General features: G+C 43.0%; 1 protein-coding gene across 4 annotated transcripts in view; it reads left to right on the top strand.

Annotated features, from left to right (window-relative positions):
- Positions 1-22,265, top strand: part of dlg2 (discs, large homolog 2 (Drosophila)) — a 1,345,388-nt gene that overhangs the window by 1,216,780 nt on the left and 106,343 nt on the right. For all 4 annotated transcript variants that reach the window (XM_068033932.1, XM_068033931.1, XM_068033933.1 and 1 more), the window contains 2 exons: positions 6,779-6,955; positions 11,459-11,534. In XM_068033932.1, coding sequence (XP_067890033.1) covers positions 6,779-6,955; positions 11,459-11,534 — 253 coding nt within the window. The remainder of the gene's footprint in view (positions 1-6,778; positions 6,956-11,458; positions 11,535-22,265) is intronic.

Here is a 22,265-nt window from a genome sequence, read left to right as displayed (position 1 = left end):
AAAACTGTTTGAGTGGGGTAAAATGGTCAAGACTCACAACTCAGTACAACACAGTATTCTTTTAACTATTTATTGTACCATGGATAACATACCAATTTCAGTACATTGTTCCTTTTCATTTCAAGCAGTACTCACATACACAGTTCTCTAACTCCCTTCAATTTCAATCAATAACTACATGCTCTTTTTCCTTTGACTCTGCTTAATTTCAAACAGTGCTCACCCCAACGATCACTCAGGGGAGTATGTTCCCATCTGTGCATCAATCCTGCCCACGGTTTTCCTTGCAAGTCGCCTGGTCTGTCCGAAACGCATGCTTCTTATAGTACAAAGGTCACACCTGTTACAATGATTGACACAACAACCCCCTTTCTGATTGATATAGGGCCTGATCCAGCCGCAGTGGAACCATGGTCATTATTTTCTAAGTCCTGTTAACAGCTTGGCCACAGGAGTTCAATGATCAGGACAGTCACTTAAATTTGAACATATATCATTATGTTGTCTGATTGCTCCAGCTATTTCTTCATGAACATATTCATGAAGTTAATCTATCATGTCTGTGTCTCTGTATGAATAATTTCATCAGCTCCCTGCTTGTTTTAAGAGTTTAGTTTTAAATGCAGTTGGTTCTTGAGATATGAAATCAGGCCCATTTGTAATGATTGTCAATTTACAAACTTACTATGCATTATAGCTGCTTGACCCTTTAATGCCGGTTTACCTTAAGATTTTGATGGCGAAGCTCACTCCATGCTGTCTGGGTTCTTCAGGATCCCTACCCTGCCAGAAGAAGGTGTAATCTTGCTCTCTTAGAGATCCGCTCTCAGGGAGGCGTGTCTCCTGAAGTGCTGCAATGTCTACATTGAGTCTACTGAGCTTGTTGTTAATGATGGCGGTCTTCCGAGAATCGTTAATTTGTGTAAGGTCTTCCGACAGGCCAGGACACAGAGTTCTGATGTTCCAGCTTGCAAAGCGAAGGGCTGGTACCTTCTTTCCTTTTTTTGTCGTGCTGTTTGGTGCTGTGTTACAGTCCACTTGTCGGGCAATGACCCAGAGCTCCAAACACCCATTGAAGCAGGTGGAACAGAACCTTACTGACCGGGGGCTGTCCAGTTTGAGGCGGGCGGTGGCTGTCCAGTGAGATGCGATGACCTCTCCCACCAACAAAGGCAACCCGTGGTGCCCAAATCTCTACACCAATTGAGCTGGATTTATAACCCGCAACTGCTGCCTTCCATGTTGTTTTGGTTGCTGTGAGGCGACTATGGAGTGACCTCTCCATGGCGCATAACTGGGCGAATGTATGGAGGTTGTGAGTGCCCAAGTGTCAAAACCCCCCTCTCGGCCTTCCTAGTGGGGTCCAAAGGAGTGCAGAGCACAACGTTTGGCACTTGTATGGCTGCAGGAACAGCCGGAAACATGCCAAGGTGACACATGACCGCCTTCGGGGTTCCGCTCTGGATTTTCTGTTAGGGTTTACTCCCTTAGCCTTGGTCTCTCCCGAGATGCCCACAAGGCAGTGGGGTTGTTAGCTCCTATCCCTGAACAGGGGCCCTAACAAGTAAGCTGTGTGGTTTCATGGACGGAGTGGGAAGGGGGGAAGGGGTGCGGGGATGCCGGTGGGGTTGGGGGGGGATGCGGGGGAAGGGGGTGCGAGGGGGGAGGGGGTGCGAGGAGGGGTGTGGGGGGAGGGAGTGGGAGGGAAGGGGGTGCAGGGGGTCCGGGGGGAGGGGGGAAGGGGGGAGGTGTCTGGCGGGGGTTGCGACCCTGGCGAGCGAGCCAGCCCACAGATCTTTAAGAGAGCAAGACTACACCTTCTTCTGACAGGGTAGGGATCCTGAAGAACCAAGACAGCATGGAGTGGGCTTCACGATCAGAAACTCTTTGCTCAGCATGATCGAGCCACCTTCAAATGGCTCGGAACGCATACTGTCCATCCGATTGCTCACCGCCTCTGGTCCAGTACACCTACTCAGCACCTATGCTCCAACACTCTGCTCCCCACCTGAAGTTAAAGACCAGTTCTACGAAGAACTCCATAATATCATTAGTAGCATTCCTAATACCGAACATTTGTTCCTGCTGGGGGACTTTATTTTTATTTTTATTTAGAGATACAGCACTGAAACAGGCCCTTCGGCCCACCAAGTCTGTGCCGACCAACAACCACCCATTTATACTAACCCTACAGTAATCCCATATTCCCTACCACCTACCTACACTAGGGGCAATTTACAATGGCCAATTTACCTATCACCTGCAAGTCTTTGGCAGTGGGAGGAAACCGGAGCACCCGGTGAAAACCCACGCGGTCACAGGGAGAACTTGCAAACTCCACGCAGCCAGGGTTGGGGCCGACCATGACTCATGGCCCTCCTGCCTTGGGCACTATGGCATTGGATGGATGAATGAGAATGGACAGAGACTGCTGGAGTTGTGTACCTATCACAACCTCTGCATCACCAACTCGTTCTTTCATACTAAACCCTGTCACCAGGTTTCATGGAGGCACCCAAGATCACGTCGTTGGCATCAGCTGGACCTCATCATCACAAGGCAAGCCTCTATAAACAGTGTCCAACTCACATGCAGCTTCCACAGTGCGAACTGCGACACCGACCACTCCCTGGTGTGCAGCAAGGTTAGACTCAAACCAAAGAAGCGACATCACTCCAAGCAGAAGGGCCGCCCGTGCATCAACACGAACAGAAATTCTTATCCACAGCTGTTACATATGTTCACTTGAAAAAGCCCTTCAAAACACTCCTACAGGGGATGCAGAGACCAAGTGGGCCCAGATCAGAGACGCCATCTACGACTCAGCAATGACCACCCATGGCAAACGTGAGAAGCAGAATGCAGACTGATTTCAATCTCACTTTGAAGAGCTGGAACCTGTCATAGCCGCAAAGCGCATTGCACTGTTGAACCACAAGAAAGCCCTCAGTGAGTTAGCATCCGTAGCACTTAAAGTAGCCAGTAGGCGCTGTGCAAATGACTACTGGCAACACCAATGCAGTCGTATTCAGCTGGCCTCCAACACCAGAAACATCAGAGGAATGTATGATGGCATTAAGAGAGCTTTTGGGCCAACCATCAAGAAGATCGCCCCCCTCAAGTCTAAATCAGGGGACACGATCATTGACCAACACAAACAAATGGACCGCTGGGTGGCGCACTACCTCGAACTGTACTCCAGGGAAAATGTTGTCACTGAGACCGCCCTCATTGCAGCCCAGTCTCTGCCAGCAATGGATGAGCTGGACGAACAGCCAACAAAATCGGAACTCAGTGATGTCATTGATTCTCTAGCCTGTGGAAAAGCCCCTGGGAAGGACAGCATTACCCATGAAATAATTAAGAGTGCCAAGCCTGCTATACTCTCATCACTCCATGAATTGCTTTGCCTGTGCTGGGATGAGGGAACAGTACCACAGGACATGCGCGATGCCAATATCATCACCCTCTATAAGAACAAGGGTGACCCCGGTGACTGCAACAACTACCATGGAATCTCCCTTCTCAGCAGAGTGGGGAAAGTCTTCACTCGAGTCATTTGAAACAGACTCCAGGAGCTGGCTGAACTTGTCTGTCCTGAGTCACAGTGTGGCTTATGAGCAGAGAGCTCCACCATTGACATGCTGTTCTCCCTTCACCAGCTACAGGAGAAATGCTGTGAACAACAGATGCCCCCCTATGTTGCTTTCATAGATGTCACCAAAGCCTTTGGCCTCGTCAGCAGACGAGGCTCATTTAAAACTTGGCCCACTCAAGGACAGAGGAGGGAATCTATGCGTGGAGCCAGAGGAAATGGGCGAGATACCAAATGAGTACTTGGCATCAGTATTCACCAAAGAGAAGGACTTGGTGGATGATGAGTCTGGGGAAGGGAGTGTAGATAGTCTGGGTCATGTCGATATCAAAAAGGAGGAAGTGTTGGGCGTCTTGAAAAACATTAAGGTAGATAAGTCCCCAGGGCCTGTTGGGATCTACCCCAGAATACTGAGGGAGGCAAGGGAGGAAATTGCTGGGGCCTTGACAGAAATGTTTGTATCCTCATTGGCGACAGATGAGGTCCCAGAGGACTGGAGAATAGCCACTGTTGTTCCTTTGTTTAAGAAGGGTAGCAAGGATAATCCAGGAAATTACAGGCCGGTGAGCCTTACGTCAGTGGTAGGGAAATTATTAGAGAGGATTCTTTGGGACAGGATTTACTGCCATTTGGAAACAAATAGACTTATTAGCGAGAGGCAGCATGGTTTTGTGAAGGGGAGGTCGTGTCTCACAAACTTGATCAAGTTTTTTGAGGAAGTGACGAAGATGATTGATGAAGGAAGGGCAGTGGATGTTGTCTATATGGACTTCAGTAAAGCCTTTGACAAGGTCCCTCATGGCAGACTGGTACAAAAGGTGAAGTCACAAGGGATCAGAGGTGAGCTGGCAAGATGGATACAGAACTGGCTCGGTCATAGAAGACAGAGGGTAGCAGTGGAAGGGTGCTTTTCTGAATGGAGGGCTGTGACTAGTGGTGTTCCACTGGGATCAGTGCTGGGACCTTTTCTGTTTTTAGTATATGTAAATAATTTTGGGGAAAATGTAGCTCGTCTGATTAGTAAGTTTGCGGACGACACAAAGGTTGGTGGAGTTGTGGATACCGATGAGGATTTTCAGAGGATACAGCAGGATATAGATCGGTTGGAGACTTGAGCAGAGAAATGGCAGATGGAGTTTAATCTGGACAAATGTGACTTAATGCATTTTGGAAGGTCTAATGCAGGTGGGAAGTATACAGTAAATGGCAGAACCCTTAGGAGTATTGACAGGCAGAGAGATCTGGGCATACAGGTCCACAGGTCACTGAAAGTGGCAACGCAGGTGGATAAGGTAATCAAGAAGGCATACGGCATGCTTGCCTTCATCGGTCGGGGCATAGGGTATGAAAATTGGCAAGTCATGCTGCAGCTGTATAGAACCTTAGCTAGGCCACACTTGGAATATTGCATACCATTCTGGTCGCCACACTACCAGAAGGACGAGGAGGCTTTGGAGAGGGTACAGAAGAGGTTTACCAGGATGTTGCCTGGTCTGGAGGGTATTAGCTATGAGGAGAGGTTGGATAAACTCGGATTGTTTTCACTGGAACGATGGAGGTGGAGGGGCGACCTGATCGAGGTTTACAAAGTTATGAGTGGCATGGACAGAGTGGATAGTCAGAAGCTTTTTCCCAGGGTGGAAGAGTCAGTTACTAGGAGACATAGGTTTAAGGTGTGAGGGGCAAAGTTTAGAGGGGATGTACGAGGCAAGTTTTTTACACAGAGGGTGGTGAGAGCCTGGAACTTGCTGCCGGGGGAGGTGGTGGAAGCAGGTACGATAGCGACGTTTAAGAGGCATCTTGACAAATACGTGAATATGATGGGAATGGAGGGATACGGACCCCGGAAGTGCAGAAGGTTTTAGTTTAGACAGGCATCATGATCGGCGCAGGCTTGGAGGGCCGAATGGCCTGTTCCTGTGCTGTACTGTTCTTTGTTCTTTGTTCAGACGTGGTCTCTTCAGACTACTAGCAAAGATCGGATGTCCACCAAAGCTAATAAGTATCATCACCTCATTCCATTACAATATGAAAGGCACAATTCAGTATAGCAGTGCCTCATCAGACCCCTTTCCTATCCTGAGTGGCGTGAAACGGGGCTGTGTTCTTGCACCTTCACTGTTTGGGATCATCTTCTCCCTGCAACTCTCACATGCGTTCAAGTCTTCAGAAGAAGGAATTTTCCTCCACACAAGATCAGATGGCAGGTTGTTCAACCTTGCTCGTCTTAGAGCGAAGACCAAAGTACGGAATGTCCTCATCAGGGAACTCCTCTTTGCTGACGATGCTGCAATAATATCCCACACAGAAGAGTGTCTGCAGAGACTCATCAACAGGATTGCGGCTGCCTACAACAAATTTAGCCTAACCATCAGCCTCAAGAAAACGAACATCATAGGACAGGACGTCAGAAATGTTCTCGAGACAAGGAGGCCAAAGACCTTAAGTTAAATGCATTTTTGCTGCAGGACTGGCTCCATCATAAACAACAATAAGAGCTACACTAACGTGCCAAATCTAATAAATTCTGTTCTTAACCCCATGCAATCACTGTTGGGTAGCTAAGGATATCTTTTGAGTCCTCGCAACTGCAGCAAATCAATGTTTCCTCAAGATTAGAACTTTGAGTATTTAAAACCAGTAAGAACCACCCTTACACAAGTGATTTCTATAGGTTGACTCCAAAGAATTAGCATACCTTTTTGAAAATTAAAGACCTGTTTAGCTGCAACAGTGTTTCCATTAAAAATATATCCCTACAGTCCTCACATTTTCCCTTTAGGGCCACTTTTCTTGTGCAACCTAGATCTGTGAAAACCTTGGGCTTCATCATAAATAGATAGCAGAGCTGTTCTGTGATTTGCTGTTAGGAGATGGACATGTGGACATGGGGAGAGCAAGGGGAAGGAAAATTTCCTTTTAACCTCTACTAACGAGCAATACTACCCACATTCAAGTGAGTAACTCCTCACAAATGTGACCAGCACATTGATTGTAAAATGAGTATGTGTTATGAGGTTGTAGGGCACCTATCATTGTTCATTGTTAAGCATCAAAATGAAAATACCCAGAAAAAACTGTCAGTATATTTTGAATTTAAATAATAATGTATATTTAAAACTACAGCAAATTACTGTGTAGCAGTAAATGCAAGACTTAAACCCTTTGAAATATGTTTTTCAGAGCTCTATTTGACTATGACAAAACCAAGGACAGTGGTCTTCCAAGTCAAGGTCTCAGTTTCAAATATGGAGATATTCTGCATGTTATCAATGCCTCTGATGATGAATGGTGGCAGGCACGAATGGTTACGCCTGAAGGAGACAGCGAAGAGATGGGTGTTATACCAAGCAAAAGAAGGTTAATAAGTATAAAATGTTATCTCCTATTTTCTGTACAGTTGAATTCTGAAAAGACTAGTTTCTTGTGATAAACATTCCATCTTCTAATTTCCTATACCCCAGCTACTGAAGGCTATATTTATAGTGGGAGGGATGCAAAAGATGCATTATGTCTACCGAAAGAAAGAGACTCAATGCAACTAACTTTTCAAATTCTATCCTAACCTGTACTATATTTCTGTGTTCACTATTATGTTTTCATTTAAACACATCTTCAGGCTGTTCAGAAGGCTTTCCTTAGACATCCAATAACAATCTATAATGCCTGCAATGTGTGAAAGCAAAAAAGAGAAAACAACAATCTGCTGTGTAATCCTTTTGTATACATAACTTGATGTCAGTCTAACCCCAGTTGTGGGAAAATTATTGGAATCTATTCTAAGAGACAGGATAAACTGTCACTTCGAAAGGCACAGGTTAATCAAGGATAGTGAGCCTGGATTTGTTAAGGGAGGATCTTGTTTGACCAACTTGATCGAATTTTTTGAAGAGGTAACAAGGAAGATAGATGAGGGTAGTGCAGTTGATGTGGTTTACATGGATTTTAGCAAGGCTTTTGACAAGGTCCCACATGGCAAACTGGTTAAAAAAATAAAATCCCATGGGATCCAGGGAAATGGAGCAAGGTGGATACAAAATTGGCTCAGTGGCAAGAAACAAAGGGTAATTGTTGACAGGTGTTTTTGCGACTGGAGGGCTGTTTCCCCTGCTTTTTGTGGTGTACATTAATGATTTGGACGTAAATGTAGGGGACATGATCAAGAAGTTTGCGAATGTCACAAAGATTGGCCGTGTGGTAGATAGCAAGGAGGATAGCTGTAGACTGCAGGAAGATATTGATGGTCTGGTCAGATGGGCAGAAAAGTGGCAAATGGAATTCAACTTGAAGGTAGCAGGACAGGTCGATAAGGTGGTTAAGAAGGCATATGGAATCCTTTCCTTTATTAGCCAAGGTATAGAATACAATAGGTTATGCTGGAACGGTATAACTCATTGGTTAGGCCATAAGTACTGTGTTCAGTTCTGGTCACCTCATTACAGAAAGGATGTAATTGCACCAGAGAGGGTACGGAGGAGATTTACGAGCATGTTGCCAGGACTGGAAAAATGCTGCTATGAGGAAAGATTGGATAGGCTGGGGTTAAAAATAAGAAATGCTGGAACCACTCAGCAGGTCTGGCAGCATTTGTGGAAAGAGAAGCAGAGTTAATGTTTCGGTTCAGTGACCCTTCTTCGGAACTGACCTGGATAGGCTGGGGTTGTTCTCCTTGGAATAGAGAAGGCTGAGGGGAGATCTGATTGAAATGTACAAAATTTTGAGGGGCCTGGATAGAGTGGAGGTGAAGGATCTATTCACCTTAGCAGAAAAGTCAGTGACAAGGGGACATAGATTTAAAGTGATTGGTAGAAAAATTAGAGGGAGATGAAGAAAAACTTTTTCACCCAGAGGGTGGTGATGGTCTGGAACTCACTGCCTGAAAGGGTAGTTGAGGCAGAAACCCTCAACTCATTCAAAAGGAGTCTGGATATGCACCTCAAGTGCCGTAATCTGCAGGGCTACTGACCAAATGCTGGAAGGTAGGCTTTGAATAGGTGGATCATATTTCAGCCAGCACAGACACGATGGGCCAAGTGGCCTCTTTCAGTACCTTAAACTTTCTATGATTCTATTCTATGATGTGGTCTTCCTTAACTGTAGATTCAACAATGTATTGGTACAACTGTATCTATCACAACTGTACAGTTGACAATTAAGAAAGACCCCACTAAGCTTGTTTTTGCAGTATTCAGTTCCTCTTTTTTTGTGTTGAAAACAAAAGGACATTAATTTGTCTGGTGGTTAGATTATATAATAATATTAAATAGTAGTAACATAGCTTCACTTTTAAAATGAAGACCTGGCTTTTAACTGCCAACAGCAGGAAATCATTTTGATGAGTCCATTTTCCACCTGCAACGGAATGAGACTCGACCAATTTTAACAACCAAGCCTCATTTAAAACCTGCCAGCTGACCTCTCACTGGTTATTGTCAGTGCATACATAGCGGGATTGACTGCTAGGCTTCCCAGCTACAACGGCGGGGATGTGGAAAGCAAGGTCATAGCAGGGGAGGCTGAGTGAATGAAGTTGAAGTGCAGATAAGCCCTGATCTAATTGAATGGCAGAGCATGCTTATGTGGTTGAATAGCCTGCTTCTCGTCCTTTGATCCTTTGGAGCACTTCTCCTTTTGGGTCCACAATAAAGCCATACTGGTGGATATGTTTAAAATCACACCCAAAATTTTATTTTAGACTTTAGCTGCAATTTATGTGAAGAGTTACAAAATACTGGAACTATAATGACTCTTCAAGCCTCGTTGAGTATCAAAGCTGTTGCATCAAATCCCAAATTCAACCTATGCTCTCTTTCCCCAGCTGCACATTTGCCTCCTGGCACTGAACTAACCTATACCAGAGATCAGTGAACTGACCTGCACTGAGATAAACTCAAATCTGAATGGAACTTGCCAGCTGTGATGGAGGAATAGTTTTAAATTATCTAAGTTCATGCAAAGAAACTGTTTGCAATTGAAATGAATAGAGTAAAAATTACTATCAGTAATGTCGTAGGAGTACTTAACAAGATTTGAGAATCATGGGATAGTTTTCATTTTGGGTGGTTGCAAATGGGCCTCCTGTTTTACACTCTGCCTGGTTCTCCTTTCCATTGGTACAAGCTTGTTGAGGGATCATACAATAACGTTACTGATGATCATTTGTGCCCCCTGTTATTTAAACTTAGTCAGTAAACACTAAGATTTCACTAAATTCCTTTAACCAGACAGTTCACAACCTCAGAATCCTATTTGACCTTGAGATGAGTTTCTGACCCCATATCCACTTCATCACCGAGACTGCCTACTTTCACTTTCATAATATTACACATCCTTGCCCCGCTTCAGCTCATCTGCTGCTGAAACCTACGTCTAAAGCTCTGCTACCCGTATTCTAATTGCACCAAGATCTGTTCACCCATCACCCCTGTGCTTGCTGACCTACATTGGCTCCCATTTCAATTTTAAAATTCTCATCCTTGTGCTCAAATCCCTCCATGTCACTTGTCATTTTTTGTAATAGGAAAATTCATGGCTCCTTTTTCAGTTTTCTTCTTCCAATTGAATCAAGTTCAATTCTGTGAATCACTCTTAATAACGGATTTCTTTTACAGAAATATTTATTATTAATATTCTCTGAAATTTCCCCAATGCTATATATTTTGCTATATATACCTCACTTCATGACTTGTGCGGTGGAGTATCAAAAAGACACTCAACATGGAGACGGCTAAGGATACAAACAAGCCAAGGTTTATTCAATACAAGTACATGAGAGACTGCTCGATGATTGTTGTTCGCTTCGCATATTTATACACTATTGCATCAGTGTTGCCAGTGCTTAATATTTGCAGCTATGAGGAAAGATAGGATCAGCTAGGGTTGTTTTCTTTAGAACAGAGGAGGCTGAGGGATGACTTAATTGAGGTCTACAAAATTATGAGGGTCCCAGATAGAGTAGACTGGAAGGACCTGTTTCCCCTAGAGGAGAGGTCAATTACAAGGGGGCACAGATTTAAGGTGATTGGTAGAAGGATTAGAGGGGACATGAGGAAAACTTTTTCACCAAGACAGCGGTGGGTGTCTGGAATTCACTGCCCGTATCGGTGGTGAGGGCAGAAACCCTCAAGTGCTGTAACCTTCAAGGCTACAGACCAGGTGCTGGAAAGTGGGATTAGATTGGGCGGCTAGTTTTTTCAGTTGGCACAGACATGATGGGCTGAATGGCCTCCTTCTGTGCTGTAACTTTTCTATGGTTCTATGCTGCAAGGCCTCACTCTTGCGGTGGCGGGGGGAATGTCCCTCTGCAGAACAGCCTGCAGCTATTCCTGCACACTGGCACTCTAGGCCTGCCTGGAGTGCTGGTCCATCTTTCTGCTGCCAGGATGCCATTTCCAGGCAGTTAAACTGGCCCTCACCACCTGCGGGAACTTGGAGGCTAACTGGAAAAAAGGATGGAGCCGGGCAACTGGCACGCCAGCCAACGGAGATATTTTTAGTATCTGCCCACCTCCAATCCCAGGTCTGGCAGGGGCTAAAAATCAAGCCCAAAGCAATGTTTTAAAATGAATGTTGACCTGTTGGATTTATTGTTAATGTAACTTTGAGCTGCCAGATGATGAGTCAGCAGTGTTAAATATCATATTATGATTCCGTACCCAATCATCATATAAATGTCAGGCAGTCTCACGATACCTGGTTGAAATAGGGATGTGATTTTAATTTTAAAATCTTCCTGTAAGAATTGTAGTGTTAGGCTTCTATTTTACCATCCATTAAATTTACATTTTTCATTATTCCTCTGAACCATTGAGTCAAAATATTCTATTATAATCTGATGGACCATTCATCCTTCTGTATCTCCAGGGTTGAAAGAAAAGAACGATCTAGACTTAAAACTGTAAAGTTCAATGCCAACCCTGGAGTGATTGATGCCAAAGGGGTAAGTGAAGAAAATAATATTGTTGTTGTATACTAAATTAGATAGCTCCGAGAGCTCCATTTTCCAGACAGCATGCAAAGTCCCAAGAGAAGCTTTGCTTGCTTTTACTGTGGTTCAAGGATAAATTTACTCTCCTAAAGGTCTGCATTGCCATGTATTCAATGTGTATTTATAATTATCATACTCTGAATAGTTTAATGTGGTGAACAGTATATTGCAAGCTAGTAAGTTCATACAGGGTAAAAAAAACATACAAAATGTGATATTTTTCGTGTTTATTTAAAATACCCGGCACAGGCTATTGTTCCTGCACCTTTTGCATCATAATGCTACTTTTCTCATCAAAAAAAGCAAAGTCAAAACTTAGAAACATGTAAAACTGTACTCGTGATTTTTATTATATACACAGTGTGAAAACACGGTACTTAAAATTATATAGTGTGAGAAACACGATGCTGAAAATTCAACAGACAATCCTTATGCCAGGAAAACAACTGTTGGAGTAAACTTTTACAAAAGTCTGTGATGATGATCTTTAACTACAACAAATTTGATTGAGTTTTTTTTATGAGGGTAAGGATTAAATTGTACTGATTAAAATGTATATGTGACAGACATTTGAATAATATGGTTCAAAGTTCCCATTCTACAAATATTAGTCTTTTGCAGGAATCAGACTTTGTGGTAAAGCAAGATATTTAGAGATCTTACAACAGACAACTGAAAATTTTGAGTTAGTTAATTACAGTTGATTAAAGAAAATTGGCAAATGCTGAAAATTTTGCTAATTTGCTCAAGGTAAAAGTTGCACATGGTTTAAAAAAGTAACTAATCGCTAACAAATGTTTTGGAAGTTTATTTTGATTATTTTATTACTCAAAACATTACACTGATTCTTAGTATTATTATTGCAAAGTAATTGTTTTGAGGAATCAACAAAGCAATTATTGCCTGTTATTCTTAGTCTTCTAAAAACAAAGAATTCTGCACTTATGAACAGAAGGTGGTTGATCCAAATTCTTCTCATTATTAGTTGTTCACTACTCATTTCTTTTATTACACTTTTAACCTTTGGCTCTCTGTGTACACGCTGATCTATTTATGAAAGTGGAGTTGTCGCTTTCAACAGGCATGTAGCAACCACATTCATTGTAATTTAATTATATTTGCTAAATTTCATCTGCATTAGTAATAGAAGTCTTCAATTTAATCTAACTCAAATATCCTAAAGGGTAATTTATTCAGATTGTTTAAGCCAAAATGCAGAAAAACAATTATAATTAATGGATGAAAAGATCTTGGAACCGACTAGAGGAAAAATATGGGCAGTGAACAAAGGTAGAATTCAAACATAGCACACTGATGTTGTTCCAATCAGTCTTTCTAGTAATGTGACCCATATCAGTGCCAAGTGCAAGCAAATTGTTTACTTCTAAGTTTTGCTTTGGCTTACGAATTATTGAACCAATTACTATTATCTTAAGTATGCTGAATTTATTTTTTTTCCCTCGCCGGCTTCCTTTGCCAATTTTCAGCTCACCACTTTTCCTGAAGACATTGACTCTAAGCTGACTGTAAGGGTTCAGTGGGTATCTCACACTTTATAGTTTCTAGTCCAAGTGGCCATTATTTGTGTTAGCCCTGGATGTGTCAGCTGTCTATTTAACTTTGGGAAGCATCACTACAGAAATTACTCATATTCTCGCCCAACATTTACCCATGTGAACCCAAAAATCTTCTACTGGCTTGTAAATCTCGGTTATTAAGTGGTGGAGTGGGGCCTATTAGGGACGAAGAAAGTAATATATACTAAGAGATGCTGGGCAAGGCTAATATACTTTGTATCAGTGTTCACTAAGGAAGTGCAATCTGGCAAAATATTGGTAGAAGGGGAGAGAATAGAGGCAATGGATAGGGTAAAAATTGAGTGGTAGGAGGTACTAGAAAGGCAGGCTAAGCTTAGGGTAGATAAGTCACCTGGTCCGGATGCTAAAGAAAGTGGGGGTGGAGATAGCGGAAGGGCTTGCCATAATCTTCCAATCTTCCCTGGATACAGGGGAGGTGCCAGAGGACTGGAGAGTGGCAAATGCAACACCTTTATTCAAGAAAGTGCGTAAGGACAGCCCTAGTAACTACAGGCTGGTTAGTTTAACATCAGTAGTGAGTAAGGTTTTGGAAACAATAATCAGGGAAAAAAACATCAACAGACACTTGGAGAGGTTCGAGTTAATTAAGGAGAGGCAGCATGGATGTGTAAAAGGTAGATCATGCTTGACTAATCTAATTGAATTTTTTGATTAAGTAACAGAGAAAGTTGATGAAGGGAATGCGGTGGATACTGTCTATATGGATTTTTTTTAAAGTTTGATAAGGTACCACATAAAAGGCTGGTTAACAGAATTGAGGCTCATGGAATAGAAGGGTCAATGTCCAGTTGGATGAAAAATTGGCTTAAGGACAGAAAATGATTTGTAGTAAATGATTGTTTTTCAGATTGTAGGACGGTGGACAGTGGTGTTCCCCAAGGGTCAGTGCTGGGACCACTTTTTTTTATAATATATAAATGACTTGGATTTTGGAATACAGAGTAGATTTTCAAAATTTGCTGATGATACCAAACTTGGAGGTGTGGCAAATAGTGAGGATGATGTGAAGAGCCTGCAATAGGAGGACATAGATAGGCTAGAAGCATGGACAGACAGCTGGCAGATGGAATTTAATACTGACAAGTGCAAGGCGATACATTTTGGCAAAAGGAATAGGGAGAAGCAATATATACTTAATAGTACAATTCTAAAGAGTGTGCAGGAACAGAGGGACCTGGGGGTGCATGTGCATCAACCTTTGAAGGTGGCAGGGCATATTGAGAGAGTGGTTAGCAAAACATATGGAACTTGGGCTTCATAAATAGAGGCATTGAGTACAAAAGCAGGGAAATTATGCTGAAGCTTTATAAAGCTCTGGTTAGGCCCCAACTGGAGCATTGCATCCGGTTCTGGTCACCATACTTTAGGAAGGATGTGAGGGTCCTTGAGAGAATGCAGAGGAGATTTACCAGAATGGTTCCAGGGATGGGAGATTTTAGTTACAAGGTTAGGCTGGAAAAGCTGAGGTTGTTCTCCTTAGAGCAAAGGAGATTGAGGGGAGATTTAATAGAGGTGTACATGACTATGGCAGGCTTAGATGAGTTAGACAAGGAAAAACTGTTCCCATTAATTAATGGTACAAGGACTAGGGGACACAGATTGAAGATATTGGGCAGGGGGAATATGAGGAAGAACTTTTTTATGCAGTGAGTGGTAATGACCTGAAACTCATTACCCATAAGGGTGGTGGAAGCAGAGACAACAAATGACTTCAAAAGGAAATTTTATGGGCACTTGAAGGAAATAAACTTGCAGGGTTACGGGGATCAAGCAAGGGAGTGGGACTGACTGGATGCCTGTGTGGAGAGACTACATGGTATCGATGAGCCAAATGGCATCCTTCTGTGCTGTAGATGACATGGGATTTTATCCTGGTGTCGGGGGTTTCGACATCCAGAAAAAGCGACACCGAGAACCTTGCCTCACCTCTTCTGCGGGAGGCCCGCTGAATCTAGTGCCAATTAGGCACAAGTAGACAGCGGCAGGCCTTCCAAGGGAGCTGCACTGGACCCAGGCCACAAGTAGGTCAGGGAGGAAGGGGTCTCGCGGGGTGGGGATCACGGGGAGGGAGGTGAAGCGGGGTCGGTAGCAAGGGCGGGGGGTAACTCTCAGCGGCCACCACCCCTCCCCCCCAACCCCCCTTCCTGATGTTGGATCCCTCATTCTGGCACTAAGTGCCTTTTAATGAGGGACACCCAACCACTCCACCCACCCCCCACCACCACCACCCCAGAGCTGGGAAGCAGCTGTGCTATGCTTCCTGTGCTGCGACAGTGTCGCCCACCACATGGCAAATTGCGGGGGCATTAATTGTCCAGTTAAGGGCCTCAATTAGTGGCGGAGCAGGAAGGCCGTTCAAGGCCTTCCTGCCTGGACTTAATTTTGGTGGAGGCAGAAAGTGGCAGGGTCCCTTGTGGCGGATTTGGAGGCCGGGCGAGCATAAAATTCCCCCCATGACTCTCTGGGCTGGATTTTATAGAGGCCTCGACGTCTGGCTCTGTGGCGGGGGGAATATGACGATTGCCCCAGATGAGGCCCGATACCGACCTCGATGCCGGCAGGGCTCGTCCTGATCTTGCCGGCGGTGACTAGACCGTAATTTAAATATTCAAATTCATTAATTTACCTGAGGTAATGATGTTCCCAGCGCCTCCTGAAGTGCCGCCACGATCTTCATCCCAGTGGCCGGCACTGCCGTGCCTTCACTTCCCCATCTGCAAAATGAGGCACAACACCTGTGGGGGGGGGGGGGGTGGGCAGGAGGTAAATTTCTCAGTGCAGTAAAGAGGTAGCGAGGTCAAACTATTCTGATTGGTGGAGAGGATGGTGGGAAGGGGTAAAGTTAAAAGTTTGTGAACTTTGCAGGGGCAAAGTTCAGGTACACAAGGTAAGTATTTTTGGGGAGGAGAGGGCAAGGAATGAGTATATCATTAATGTGGGGGGTGGTGGGAGAGGGGCTGGAAACGTGTATAATTTTTAAAAATCATTTTAATTACTCTTTCCCTTTAAACTTTTAAATTAAATGTAAGGGCTGGAAGCACTTTAAAAAAGGCACCGGTGCCTGCACAGTGGCGCCGGACACCGTTGCCGGGGACAGATCGCCTGCCCCCTCCACGTCATTAAAAATAGCCCGCTCCACATAGCAAAGCTTCCTCCTACTTGTGGTGCTCTGGTCTTAACTACTGTCAGAGTTCTGCGAAGTCTGTGACTCATTCCCGGCCATGTGAATGAGCCGCCGCATATAAGATCGCGGCAGGTCCGTGGAGTAGAACCTGCGTGTGCGGGCCACCATCTTTTATGGCTGTTGCCGTAATTGGCGTTGGAAACATAAAATTGAGCCCTATAACTCTATGATTTCCAGCAGTGGGTCACTAGAAGTCAATCAGGAGTGTAAGTCAAGGAGCATTGAGATAATGTGTGTCTCCCACTGAGATCAATTAACTTTAAGTATAGAAAGTGAAACCGTCCAGCTATTCTTTGTGTAAACCTTCTGTGTCCTCCGAGGAGCTTTTTAAAATGTTTTTGATGTAAAAGAGGACCCTCACAATTTCAGAAAAGGAAAGATTCCAGAACTGTCATGTGTTTTCATCAAGGTGAAGTTTCATGTAAGCATTGCAGATTAAATTATCATATTGCATACGAACATACGAGCATATGAATTAGGAGCAGGAGTAGGCCACTCGACCACTCGAGCCTGCTCCGCCATTCAATAACCTCATGGCTGAACTGGTTACTCCACATTTCCACTTACCCCCAATAACCTTCCACCCCCTTGCTTATCAAGAATCTATCTACCTCTGCCTTAAAAATATTCAAAGACTCTGCTTCCACTGCCTTTTGAGGAAGAGAATTCCAAAGACTCACGACCCTCTGAGAGAAAGAATTTCTCTTCATCTCTGTCTTAAATGGCAACCCCATATTTTTAAACTGTGATCCCTAGTTCAAGATTCACCCACAAGGGGAAACATTCTTTCCACATCCACCCTGTCAAGACTCCTCAAGACCTTATATGTTTCAATCAAGTCACCTTTTGCTCTTCTAAATTCCAGTGGATACAAGCCTAGCCTGCCCAATCTTTCCTTGTAAGACAGCCCACCCATTCCAGGTATTAGTCTAGTAAACCTTCTGTGTACTGCCTCCAACACATTTATATACTTCCTTAAATAAAGAGACCAGTACTGTACACAATACTCCAGATGTGGTCTCACCAATGCCCTGTATAGCTGAAGCATAACCTCCCTAATTTTGTATTCAATTCCCCTCACGATAAACGATAACATTCTATTTGCTTTCCTAATTATGTGCTGTACCTGCATACTAACCTTTTGCGATTCATGCACTAGGACACCTAGATCCTTGTGTATCTCAGAGCTCTGCAATTTCTCACCATTTAGATAATATGCTTCTTTTTTATTCTTCCTGCCAAAGTGGACAATTTCGCACTTTCCCACGTTATGCTCCATTTGCCAGGTCTTTGCCCACTCACTTAACCTATCTATATCCCTTTGTAGTCTCCTTATATCCTCTTCACAAGTTACCTTCCTACCTATCTTTGTGTAATCAGCAAATTTAGCAACCATACCTTCGGTTCCTTCATCTAAGTCATTTATATAAATTGTAAAAAGTTGAGGCCTCAGCGCAGATCCCTGTGGCACACCGCTTGTTACATCTTGCCAATGAGAAAATTACCCATTTATGCTTACTCTCTGTTTCCTGTTAGCTAGCCAATCTTCTATCCAAGCTAATATGTTACCCCCTACATCATTAACTTTATTTTCTGCAATAACCTTTGATGTGGCACCTTATCAAATGCCTTCTGCAAATCTAAGTACAATACATCCACCGGGTTCCCCTTTATCCACAGCACATGCAACTCCCTCAAAGAACTCCAATAAATTGGTTAAACATGATTTCCCTTTCACAAAACCATGTTGACTCTGCCTGATTACCTTGAATTTTTCGAAATGTCCTGCTATAACATCTTTAATAATAGCTTCTAACATTTTCCCTGAGACAGATGTTAAGCTAACTGGCCTGTAGTTTCCTGCTTTCTGTATCCCTCCCTTTTGGAATAAAGGAGTTACATTCGCTATTTTCCCATCTAAAGGAACCTTCCTCGAATCTAGGGAATTTTGGAAAATTAAAACTAACGCATCAACTATCTCACTAACCACTTCTTTTAACACCCTATGATGAAGTCTACAGAGACCCAGAGACTTGTCAGCCTGCAGCTCCAACAATTTGTTCAGTACCACTTCCCTGGTGAGTGTAATTTTCTACCCTCCCTCCCTTCCATTTCCTGACCTACAGCTAATACTGGGATGTCACTTGTATCCTCAACATTGAAGACCGATGCAAAATATCTGTTCAATTCATCTGCCATCTGCCATCTCCTTATTATCCATTATTAATTCTCCAGTCTCACTTTTTATAGGACCAACGCTCACTTTATTAACTCTTTTCTTTTTTAAATATCTATAGAAACTCTTACTATCAGTCTTTATATTTCTAGCTAGCTTTCTCTTGTATTCTAATTTTACCTTCCTTATCAATCTTTTAGGCCTTCTTTGGTGTTTTTTATATTGTGTCCAATCTTCTGACCTGCCTCCCATTTTTGATACTATTTTTAACTGTTTTAGTTAACCACGGATGGTGGGTCCCACCCTTGGAATGTTTATTAACAGTGGCAAAAAAGGTTTTCCCACCATCTTTACAGGAATGAAATTACCCTTCTAAACAAGATATTGTGCACTCAATTCAAAGGGTTGCTTTTTGAATAGTTTATTTTGTTTGACTTTCTCTAGCGTATCTAATGTGCTGCCTTCCTTCAGACATAAAGGAATAAAGAATCCTACTACAATACCATATTCTGCCTTGGAAAAGGGGTCAAGTTTTATTTCAGCAGGAACTTGCAATTGTGTTTTGTTTCAGTTGCCCTCATTGAGTTTAACAGCCCTAATGAGATAACAAGAGTGCTTGTCTATTGGAAATGAATTTTGTAAAATCAATCTTATCAGTAGTCACTCCAAAAATGCCATTAATCATGAGAGCAAATCTCTCATCATATCATTACTTTTGATAATATATATTTTGGCATTTGTGAGGCAGTTTTAATCAGTTGTTTTTGCTAATGATATTTGTGAATTAATAGTTTAGATCAAGCATGTCCAACCTTTTGGAACAGGGAGCCAGGTTCATGTGCCACAACCAGTGAGTGGGCAGTGTATCATTAAAACATTTTTGGGTCAAGCAGAATCTGAATTAAACATCATATTGAACACAATTATTTTCTTTTTTAATGAAACATCTCCACAATTTATTGAAAGACCACATTTATTGTAGTGTGAGTCACAGCATTTGAACAAAATATTTCCAAAAATGTAAGTATTTCTGAGTGTTGGCAACACTGGGTTCATTGTTCCCTATTGACGTTCATATTTATAAAGAAATAAACTATCACATGTTCTGAAATTCGAACACCCATACAACATTTAACTGGTTATCTACTTCTCATTTACCTTTTTTTGTGGCTCGTGATCCCGCTTTCTCTGTCCAAGCTTCAGCTAGTGCTCTCCAATACCTGGCATAGTCTGATCAGTTTCACTTTGACCACTAAAATAAAAGCAAAATACTGCGGATGCTGGAAATCTGAAACAAAAACAAGAAATGCTGGATTCACTCAGCAGGTCTGGCAGCATCTGTGGAAAGAGAAGCAGAGTTAACGTTTCGGGTCAGTGACCCTTCTTCGGAACTGACAAATATTAGAAAAGTCACAGATTATAAACAAGTGAGGTGGGGGTGGGGCAAGAGATAACAAAGGAGAAGGTGCAGATTGGACCAGGCCACATAGCTGACCAAAAGGTCAAGGAGAAAAGGCAAACAATATTGCTTTGTCTTTCAACACACCATTAACATATTGTTTGCCTTTTCTCCGTGAACTTTTGGTCAGCTATGTGGCCTGGTCCAATCTGCACCTTCTCCTTTGTTATCTCTTGCCCCACCCCCACCTCACTTGTTTATAATCTGTGACCTTTCTAATATTTGTCAGTTCCGAAGAAGGGTCACTGACCCGAAACGTTAACTCTGCTTCTCTTTCCACAGATGCTGCCAGACCTGCTGAGTGAATCCAGCATTTCTTGTTTTTGTTTCACTTTGACCACTGTTCTGTGCTGTTCAGCTTTGGCTGCTCCAAAATCACTCACCACCTTCTTTCATTCAGACTCATCTGCTCCAGCACAATCCTCTGGAACCCTGCCTTAAGTGCCCTAGCAGCCACTCCACTTACTTGCCACTTGCCTGTCCGCAGTTATTTCTGAAGGAATGAAGAAGCTTTTAGTACTGTCTGGATCCACAGGATTATTAAAACTGCCCCCTGATTAGTCTGACTCTGCCAATGAGGGAATATTTTGTTGTCTGGTTCTAAAAGAGAAGACTACCATCAAGAGAACATCCGCACTCGTGGGGGACCTGTTAACAAGCGACAAGGAGGCCACATTCCAGGTGGAGCCAAGAGAGAGCAAGTGCAGAGAAGAGTTTGGCGGCTTCATGGCTAGTGCTGGGTTATCAAGCTTTCACCTGCATTATTCTGTTCCTGTCGCGCAACATGTTGAAGGAACAAAAGTCTTTCCTATTCATAGATACTACTGTGTTGTTATTAGTGATCTTGATGAAGCCACAAAAATGGGAAATTTGTCATGGGACCTATTTAAATCTATTTGCATAAATTTCAGGACTATAATGACATCTGTGTTCACTGGCAATGCTGCCTCAAAATACAAAAATGTCCTTCACTGCTGAAACAGGGGTTTGTGCTGACAGTGCTCCTACCTACCTACCTACCTATCTAATTGCACGTTGTACATGGGCTGCCTGCAAGGAGCTGCTCACCAATCAGAGCAATGGAAAAACAATCTGATTGGAACTTAATTTTCAGGAATGGTGATATTAATAATGAGTGATTTCAATACTTTGCAATCTGCTTTTCATAATTTACATTTAGTCATAAATAAAGTATTTAAATTATACATGCTGGCAGTCAGCGTTTTGACCCACGAATTAGGTTGAGTGTTCCACAGGAACAATCAATGTTTTTCATTAAAATGGGAAGTTGCCAATGTGATCCAGTTAGTTCAATTAGAGGGTTATCCTATAATCTAAAAAATAAATTGATTGATCATACAGCTTCAGTTTTGGCCAGCCCATTTTCTGAATTGCCTTGTCTTCACGTGTTATAAGGCTGATATTTAGAGCTCTTTTTGAGCTGCCAGCTGCTGATCGTTTTGATAGCAGGTATGCAATAGGTTACGACTGTTTTCCAGTGCTATCAATAGGAGTTATATCTTTTCAATTATATTATTACCACTAAAGAAAACAATGTAACACTCATATTTAGAAACTAAGCAAAACTTGTCAGGTTACAGCATTGAAAACCTTATTTCTCTGAAGTGTTCTGCTGCTACATAGTCTTTTTATTTAAAAAATCAGTATCAAGGAATTTCCTTTAACGTTCTGCTTAGTATAGCTGGTGTTGAATGAAAGGCACATAAATAGGCATATGACCTTTGGGCTTCATTTTAATTGCTCAATTTGATAGTATACTAGTAGGTGCATAGGCCATCTCCCCAGTGGTTTATTCCATTAATTTAACTAACTTTTTACTTTTACAGATTTCTACCATGTTTTATGTCCTAAAGGTACAAACATGATTCTGTTGCATGTCTGGCTGCATGCTATTTCCAGCACCGGTGGCATTAGCAGTTAGTACCAGATGAAAACCGATTGCATCAATAACTCTTCCATTTACCCACGGTTTACAGTTTAGATTCTTCTTTGGCCTCCCTTATCTCGAGAGACAATCGGTAAGCGCCTGGAGGTGATCAGTGGTGTGTGGAGCAGCGCCTGGAGTGGCTATAAAGGCCAATTCTAGAGTGACAGGCTCTTCCACAGGTGCTGCAGAAAAATGTGTTTGTCGGGGCTGTTACACAGTTGGCTCTCCCCTTGCGCTTCTGTCTTTTTTCCTGCCAACTGCTAAGTCTCTTCGACTCGCCACACTTTAGCCCCGCCTTTATGGCTGCCCGCCAGCTCT

Source organism: Heterodontus francisci, chromosome 6, assembly GCF_036365525.1.
Source record: "Heterodontus francisci isolate sHetFra1 chromosome 6, sHetFra1.hap1, whole genome shotgun sequence".
Classification (NCBI taxonomy): Eukaryota; Metazoa; Chordata; class Chondrichthyes; order Heterodontiformes; family Heterodontidae; genus Heterodontus; species Heterodontus francisci.
Note: the sequence above shows the minus strand (reverse complement) of the source record. Positions and strands in the feature narration are given on the sequence as shown.